Source organism: Alnus glutinosa, chromosome 9 (assembly GCF_958979055.1).
Source record: "Alnus glutinosa chromosome 9, dhAlnGlut1.1, whole genome shotgun sequence".
In the NCBI taxonomy this organism is placed as follows: Eukaryota; Viridiplantae; Streptophyta; class Magnoliopsida; order Fagales; family Betulaceae; genus Alnus; species Alnus glutinosa.
The window spans coordinates 21,020,617-21,029,873 of NC_084894.1; the positions used below are offsets into that span (position 1 = coordinate 21,020,617).

General features: G+C 36.7%; 1 protein-coding gene across 1 annotated transcript; it reads left to right on the forward strand.

The window, feature by feature from the left end:
* The first annotated feature begins 2,313 nt into the window (after positions 1–2,313).
* LOC133877032 (BTB/POZ domain-containing protein At5g60050) lies at positions 2,314–8,731 on the forward strand. The gene is made up of 2 exons (XM_062315263.1): positions 2,314–3,070; positions 7,696–8,731. The coding sequence occupies exons 1-2, from the start codon at positions 2,474–2,476 to the stop codon at positions 8,644–8,646; spliced, it is 1,548 nt and encodes a 515-aa protein (XP_062171247.1). The 5' UTR covers positions 2,314–2,473; the 3' UTR covers positions 8,647–8,731.
* Positions 8,732–9,257: the final 526 nt, after the last annotated feature.

Consider the following 9,257-nt stretch of genomic DNA (forward strand, 5'->3'; position numbering starts at 1 on the left):
AAAAATGAAAAATAAAAAAAATACTAATAGAATAGAATAGAGTTTTCTTTTCCGTATACTTTTTCGGTTCATATGAAACCTTGAAAATCAATATTGCCTATCGATTAAGCACGTTAACAATGTGCATTATGCAGGAAAAAAAAAAAATTCAATGAATAATGTAAACTAAAAAATCGTCATACCTCGGACCAAAAACAACAATTTTTTTTTTTTTTTTGATATGTCCACACAAGAGTGGGAGGGGGGATTCGAACTAGTAACCTCAGCTTCATGAGGCGTGGTCTCCAGCCGATTGAGCTACCTCGTACCAAAAACAACAATTAATGTAAACTCTCTCTCTCTCTCTCTCTCTCTCTCTCTCTCTCTCTCTCTCTCTCTCTCTCTCTCTCTCTCTCTCTCTCTCTCTCTCTCTCTCTCCATGGTTTCCTTGAATTCAATGTAAAATTTAGAAAAGAAAAAGAAAAAAAGAAGCAATTTGAACAAAAAAATAATATAAATTAGGAAATAGGGTCAAAAAAATGTAAAGAAAGAACAAAATCATAGAAAATAAAGTAAAAAAAAAAAATGTAAAATGATAACCATTAATATAATAGAAAATAACTATTTTTTTTTTATATACTTTTTCTAGTTCAATGAAATTTATAAGTATAGAAAGAAATTCCGTTCAAATAGATATTTTTTATTTCGACTATCATTCTTATATATAGCGTAAAAGAAACTACTTTTTCAATAGAAATAAAAAATAATATATAAATTATCAATGCAAAAATAAGGATAGAAAATCGAATAAGAAAAACAGAAGCACATAAAATAAATACAAACATATTATTTACAATTCTATTGAACACAAGCCCGACAAGCTTAAAAGGCAAACTAAAAAAAAAAGGCTATAGCAGTATTACAAACAAAAAGGTTCCAACAATTGCAAAAACTTTGCTCTCTTTGCTTTGAGTACCATTCTCCGGTAATGTAACCAACATTGCAGTTTTGCATAGCCACAAACCATTACTTCTCCATATATTTATTTGAGAAAGCGAGAGATATTGGAGTGACTTTTGACATTGCCCAAAGAAAAAAAAACTGACGTTTGACTGTTTGAGGTTTAGTTTGTAACAGACATTTAGTGGGAGGGGAATCCGTGTTTGAGTAAAAAAATTTTACTTAAAGGAAGAGAGAGGTAGAAATTAGTGAGAATTTAATGACAATAAAATTAGACGTTTCTATTCATTTTTTATTCAATGGAAGAGAGTTAATTAAAAATATTTAACGCACAATTTATTTCATTTGAAATACATGGAGCAGTTCTGTTTTACTTTGATTTTTTTTTTTTTTAATTTTTCTTAAAGGAAGAGAAAGATGTAGAAATTAGTAAGAATTTAACGACAAAAAAAATTTGACGTTTCTATTCATTTTTTATTCAATATAAGAGAGTTAATTAGTCATATTAAAGCACCGCTTATTTTACTTGAAATACATGGACCGGTTTAGTTTTACTTAAATTACTGGTTTTTTACTTAAATGACCGGTTCAATGTTTAAAAAGTATGGGTTTATGCCACGTGTCCTAATTTTAGACCAACTCTAAGTTGGAATTCGGCTTATATATATATATGATTATGTGAAACTGTATTTTATAAATGATTATAAGAAATCTCCAATTTAACTAATTATTTTGGTGTGATAATAAATATTTACCTAACGTTTTTTCGGGTCATTACAATTACCTCGCCCATAAAGGAATAAAACCTGATTCCAATTAAAATTTTATAAATAAATTAACAAAAATTTTTAAATCACAACTAAATAAATACACGTGGTAGATGGGATTGAAATGAATAGGGTTTTGGCTTGCAAGCTTCCGACATGATTGCAATTTGCAAGGCCCAACATACTGGCGAAAACATGAAGGTAGTTTAATGCCTCCAGGCTCCAGCAGGTTGTGGTTGTAGTTTTGTTTCCTGAAGGTATGTCGGTTGTATGATTGCCCCTCAAATTAATTCAAATCCTTTTTCACTTTCCAGTGCAGTGCTGTTGGTATGACATCCATGTGCCGCATGCATGGTATGACATGCATACTAATATCGGCTTGAAAGCTTATATTCTAATAAAAAAAAATAAAGGTAAAACTCCTCCTGTAATATATATATATATATAAAATGAATTAAACTAAAACTCAGTAAATATGTTTTTTTTACTTTTTTGAAAATTAAAGAGAATTTTTTGAATTACAAAAATGGGATTTCCATAAAGCTGTGCGCACGTGAAAGCAAATAATCCTTCCCTCCCTTTCTCTAAGGAACCGTTTTTTTAGGTACATTTTTATAATCATACCACTTTTCTTGGATCCCCTTTCCCTCTCGGTCTCTCAGTCTCACACTCTCTCTCTCTCTGCGCTTGATTTCCAAGACAATTTCCAGTCTTTCCTTCTTGATTTCCCACTTTCACTTCCCTACGCTCCTCAGTATCGATCTTCAATGGCATTGAAATCCAGAGAGGTCTCGGCGATGATAAGGCAGGGCTTCATCTCTGACCAAACGCTGTCGTTTTCGCCCTCAAGAACAACCACAACGGCTACTAGGGTTTACTCTCCGGCCTTGTCTCCCACCTCCAACACGCTCTTGTCCCCTCCGGCGTCGCCGTTATCCTCCTCGCCGGCGCCTGCTCAGCCCCCGGCTCGGCCCGCTCACTCTCAGACGCTCTACGAGATGATGTCCGACGAGCAAAACCGCGAGTCCAGGCTCTCCGACGAGAAGCGCCGGAAGCTCCACGACCGCGTTGCGAGGCTCCTAGACGAAGCACCGTTCCGGAACGCCGCCGGCGACGTGAGGCTGGCAGTGGTCGGCAGGGACGGGTTTCGCGTGTCGATGGACGTGCACAAGAGCGTGCTCGCTGAGAAGAGCCGGTTCTTCGCTGAGAAGCTGAGGCGGGATCGTGGGGTGTCCCACTCGGTGGAGATCAGTGACTGTGACGACGTGGACGTATACGTGGAGGCCGTGCTGTTGATGTACTGCGAGGACTTGAAGAGAAGGTTGACGGGCGAGGACGTTTCCAAGGTTTTGGGATTGCTCAAGGTACAATGGCTTTGCTCTTGCCTCGCTTTGCTCTTTGTTTCTTATTGTAAATGTTCTTTTTCTTTTTGTTAATACTATTACCCTTTTCTTTTCTTTTTTTTTCTTTTTTTCTTTTTTTTTTTTGTTATTTGGTTGCTGATGAAATCTTGGGAGGGATATTAGTTTTGGTGATACTGTTGTGTTTTGTGTGGATGGATGGTAAAATGTCGTCTATGATTAATGAAGTGAGGTCGTCGGTTTGGAATGGAAGGCTTTTGGTTTTGACGTGGCTGGTGGTTTAATTATGGTGTATTGTTTCTAATACTTTGTTTCAGGTGCTAAGAATATTGTAGCAAATTGAAGAACAAGAGGTTTTGGATTTATGTTTTACTTGGTTGTTACTAGATGATTTAATTTTGTTGTTGAGAGGAATCACATATTGGTTTGGTTTGGTTTGGCTGAGGAACTGTTGATTGGGCTGTTTATTCCAGTTTTGATTATTTCTGGTTATATGATTTGTTGTAAATTATTTCAACTTCTAACAGATCCCATAGTGAGTTTGTTAATCATCAGAACCATGAGTTCTATGTTTGGATATAGGACATTTCAATTTTGGCTTAAGTTTTTTAATCATGCAGTTGGTTGTTTGAATAGCTTTTGCATCCGTATGCTTCGATTAGGATTTTATTAGATCACATACTACTTTCTCTATGAAATTTTATGTAGAAAGATTTGATACAAAAAATGATTTTAGTATTTGGTGTCTTTTGAGAGTAAGACTAAGTAACTCATGACATTGTCAGAAGACGATAAGGACTATTTTGGATTAAAGCACAAGTACCACTACGCTTTATTTGGGTGAAGTAGATGAAGAGAAAGCAGAAGATAAAGATAGAACAATATCAAGCCCTAGAATAAAATCAAAATCCAGGGTTTGCATAAGTAGCTTCTCTGGATCTGTTCTTAAGCCCTAGATATCAACCCGTAGATTCTCTCATATACGCGCGATTAGGTCATGCGAGTGCTGAAATATCTCAGACCTGACTGTCTTATTCATAGTGGTTGTGGCTTGCTTCAACTGTAGGCTGTGATACTTGCTACGGGTTGGACAAAATATGACATGGAGGTGGCATTGGCATGACTAAAGCCCTCTGCTCATGCATGTGGACCAATTAGCTAATTATAGGCAGGTTGCTTGGTAATTGTTATGGGTTGGAAACCCATAGTTTGTAGGCTTTGATGGGGCTAAGACCGGTGCAATGACTGTGCACATATGTAGGCCAGGTGGCAGAACAGTATTAAACTTGAGCTGAACAATTTGTGGCAATTGCTTTTTGGAATCATACAGTGGGCCTTGCGGTAGTGTGGCGTGGTGCCAAACCAATAACCAGTTCTTAGTTGAGGCAGTTCTAGGGGGTGTGACTGTCACACTCCAGAATGTTAGTCTCACACTCCAGAATGTTAGTCCCATATTGGGCTAGTGGATTCCCTACATTGAGTGAGTAAATTATAAAGTAACTCATATTGTTACTAAGTCTCACATTGGTTACTTGTTAGGTGAGACTCGACTTTATAAGTGATTTTAGAAAACCCCAATTGTAACTTTGACTAGTCCTTTTGGACATATGTAGTTCGCGCTTTTCCTGAATTGTTACGGTGACATCATTCCAAGAATAGTTACTTGATCATTGTTGGGCTTAAGTGGTAGTGCATTTATATTTGGTAGACCCTATTAAAGTTGTTGGGGTGTCAATAGTAAGGACTTGGGTTATTAGGCAGAAAACAGAAAACCATGAGAGCTTTTATGTGAGAGGAAAACAAGAGAACAAGGATAAATTTTTTTGTTTTGGTTGTTTCATTTGCTATGATCCTCATCTAGTAAAGGATCATCTCAAACGTAAGAAGTTGAATATTACTATTGCTGGGAGCGAAAAGAAGAATTTGGACTTTGAAAGCTTTTCTTGAATGATTTCTCTGCGTTATGCTGTCAATATATACATGAGTTATCATGGAAAAGTTTACTGGCAAGTAGTGAAGTGAATTCTTCGCTATTCGAAGGTATTGCAATGTTGGTTTGGTGTTTGACAAGAATAGTGCTATACAAGGTAGAGTTGTTGGCTATATGGATTCAATTTATGCTAATGATTTGGACATAAGGTTTCTTGTGGGATATGTGTTCACGCTCACTAGTCATGCTGTCAGTTGGATGGCTATTTTCGTAGCATGTAGTAGCAGGCTAGCAGCCTCTGCTAAAGAGGTAGATTATGTAGCATAGATAGAGGTAGTAAAAGAAGCCCATTTGGTTGAGAGGTTTGGTTTGTGATCTTGGCTTACAACAAGAGATGACTGCCGTATATTGTGATAGCTAGGGTACTATACATCTGGCTAAAAATTAGTTGTATCATGAGAGGAACAAATAGATTGGTGTTAGACACCACTTTATTTGTGATGTTGTATCTCGAGGAGATATTATTGCGAAGCAAATTACTGCAACATATAATATTGCATATTTGTCTAAGCCACTTCCATTCTCAAGTTCACTCCTTGAATTTGATTGATGTTTACAGTTTTGTGACAATCCTTAGGAGCTTTGAGGAAGCTTTCTTGGAGGAGGCTTTTTAAAGAGATCCTGTGTTGTTTGGCTTGATGAAATTCGAGTTATTGTGAATATTTAGTGTAAATTGCCTCAAAAGTCTAGTTAATCTGACATTGAAAAGTAGAGAATGATGTATATAATTTCTATTTAAAGGTGGTAATGCCACGTCAATATGACGAGAGTGATGAATTGTATCTCAGGCCCTATTTATAGATATTGGTACTAGGAGTTTGATAACTTCCATCCAAGTGGGGGTTTTGGCCCAAGTAGTGGCTTTTTAAAGTGATCTTTCTATGTGGTTTGAAATAGATTCGGAGGTTTTTGGAGTATAATTAGGACTTCATTGTACTTGTTTCTCGTCAGTCGTCACTATTATATTTCTTCTTTTATATTCCATCAGTTCAAAGGGATTATTATTATTATTATTTTGTGGGATGGAATTGGTGATGACTTTAAGATTTATTTAGTTAGTTGGTCAAAGATTTGTACTTCGATGTCTTCAGGTGCATGATTGAGAGGTAGATTTGGTCACCTCTTTCTTTGATCTTTTGTACTCTATCAGGTTGAGATGAAGTGGTAAAGATAAAATATGTTGAATTCCCTCCAAAAGGCGTAAATTTGAAATAAGATCCTTTTATCATGCGTTGTCCATTTCTGTTTGTTCCCCATTTCCTTGGCAGAGTACCTGGAGGTAAGGTTTCTTCGAGAGTGGTATTCTTTGTGTAGATAGTAACTCTAGGGAGGATCTTAACTTGGATAACTTGAAGAAGAAGAGTGTCATAGTGATAGGCTTGTGTTGTATGTGCAGGAGGAGTGGGGAGTTCATAGATTATCTTCTTCTTCATTGTGAGGTAGCAAGAGAGTTACGGGTTGCGTTGTTACGTCTTTTTGATGTAGAGTAGGTTATGCCTAGAAAGGTAATAGAATTGTTGGCTAGCTGGAGAGAGGTCAAGTGGGAAGCCATAACATTTTAGAAGTGTGGAGGATGGCTCATCTGTGCTTAATGTGGTGCATTTGGAGAGGTCAAGGAACTTTGAAGATTGCGAGATTTCAGTAGCAGAACTAAAATCCATTATGTTCAAATCCCTTTATGCATGGATGACGACGTATAATAGTCCTCACTTTTCTCCCTCTAATTAGATGCTTTATCTTGTATACCTACGTGCACCTCACGCTTTTAATGATACCTTGATTACTTATAAAAAAAAATAATAATAGTCCTCACTTTTCCAGTTTTACAGAATTTTTGGACTTTTGTTCTTCTTTTTCTCCTAATAGGGGATCTATCATGTATACTACTTGTGTAGATGGGTTATGTCTCTATGCTCTTTCTAATAAAATTGATTTACTTATCAAATAAAAATTAAAATAAAAACTCTTTTAATCATCTTAGTCTGTGAAGGTAAGTATTGGTGTTGAGCCACATAGATACTCTCTTTTGTGTGGTTGATTTGTTTCATTTCCTTTTCTGTATTTTTTTGTCATCTAAAATCTTAATTTGTCATAAATATATTTCCCAATTTATAGGAATTGAGAGGGTCCTGTTTAGGCGCTGAAAAATGTACTAGAGAGGATAAACTGAATCTTTGGATAGTCTATTTTACCTTTTATGGATTTTCAAGGACTAAAATCTTGACTGCAATGAATAAGATAAAAGTTTTATGGATTAGTTGTGTTAAGCCTTCTCTTATCAACAAACCAACCCACCTAGATATTCAAAATTTAGATTACTTCTGATTTTCTTGGCAAGAAGGGAATTGTAAAATGTGGTTACATCCTAGACTCTCCTTCTCAGATCTCTCTTGGCCATAGACTAAAAAGTGAATATAAACTTCAAACTTCGTATATTCTATCTTCCTTGTTGCTTATAAGAAAATGAGTACTGTATCTAAGCTTCCAACTTTTTATTGATTATCGGCAAAACAAGAAAGCAAGACTCCGATATTTTGCTTTGGAAAACGCGGCATTTCTGTATTGTCTGTATATGGAACTGTAAAATCTCTCTTTTTGCTTTTCCCGTTCTGAGTTTGCCATAGTTAAACATTTGTAGGTATCTGCAGCTATCATGTTTGATGCTGGGATTATGTCATGCTTGGAGTATTTGGAAGCTGTACCATGGTCTGAGGATGAAGAAGAAAAGGTTATATCTCATATCAATCAACTTCAGCTTCATGACTCCGACACTGAAGTTCTGCTGAGAGTATCATCTGAACCATCTACTTCTACAAGATCAGATGACATCTTCTTGAGATTGCTGAATGGTGTTCTACAAGCAAAAGATGATAAAGCTCGTCGAGAAATGAAATCTTTGATTTCTCGGTTACTTAGAGAAGATGCAACCAATGATAGTAACAGGCTTGATGTCTCTAAGGATGTCCTTTATCATCTTTGCCATAGATGTCTTAGTTCTCTTATTCTATGCTTATCTGAAGCTACGTGCGTGGATGAGAGGCGAGATCGAGGGGTTTTAATGGGTGAAATAGCTCGAGAGGCTGACAATATTCAGTGGATTGTGGATATTCTAGTTGACAAAAAAATGGGTGACGAATTTGTGAAATTATGGGCAGATCAGAAGGACCTTGCAAGCCTCCATTCAAAAATTCCCACCATGTATAGGCATGAAATCAGCAGAATCACTGCACAACTGTGTATTGCTATTGGGAGAGGGCATATATTGGTGCCAAAAGAAACCCGGTTTTCGTTGCTGTCCACATGGCTGGAACCTCTTTACGAAGACTTTGGATGGATGAGAAGGGCTTCTAGATCAGTTGATAAGAAGCTGGTTGAGGACGGATTGAGCCAAACAATTCTTACTCTGCCATTGCCACAGCAACAGGCTATCTTGCTTAATTGGTTTGATCGATTCCTTAACAAAGGATATGACTGCCCCAACATTCAGAGGGCTTTTGAGGTTTGGTGGAGAAGAGCCTTCGTCAGACAACATGCAACTGGGCAGGATACTTCCCAGTTGCAAATAACTGTATGTGATTATCCAAATTGAAAGGTATGTTACCCTTACCCAGCTCAAAAAAGTGTCTACTCGACAACATGTGTACATAAGAAATGACATGTTTTTTTTTTCTTCATGTCAGCCTAGTTTTTTTCTCTGCTTTAATCCACTTGAGTTTCATATATTTCTTTTTCCTTGGGACAAAAAAGAAAGAAATATAGAACAATGTATGGTGAGTGCAAGAAAAGTAATGAAAATTATATAACAAGGCAAATCTATGCCTTGAGTTTGTGTTACGATTTTGCCATGGTCCTTAAATGATGGTCTTTCTTTCTTCCATCGACGGGCACGAAATCAGTGGAGTAATTGCAGAGCATTTTCTTGCTATTTACTGGTAGAAAACTACTGTGTCTCCCTTCCTCTTGATGGAGAAGAGATCTTGGTGCCTAAAGATGTGGAAGGCCTGTAGATCTGTTGAAAGAAATTTGATTGGAGCCGCGAAGTTATTCTCATGCTGCAACTACCCTAGCGTAGAAAGAGCAAATCCTACATAAATTGGATCATTCAATTTTCTGACGAGAGAGAGAACCAAGTCGGTGAACAAGGTCCAACAACATCTATACATTTTTGAAATGATAAAAATATTGTAGATATTGTAGATT

Coding starts and splice junctions, on each gene's coding strand:
- LOC133877032 (XM_062315263.1), top strand. CDS start 2,474: ATGGCATTGAAATCCAGAGAGGTCTCGGCGATGATAAGGCAGGGCTTC. Junction 3,071..7,695: donor AGGTTTTGGGATTGCTCAAG/GTACAATGGCTT, acceptor AAACATTTGTAG/GTATCTGCAGCTATCATGTT.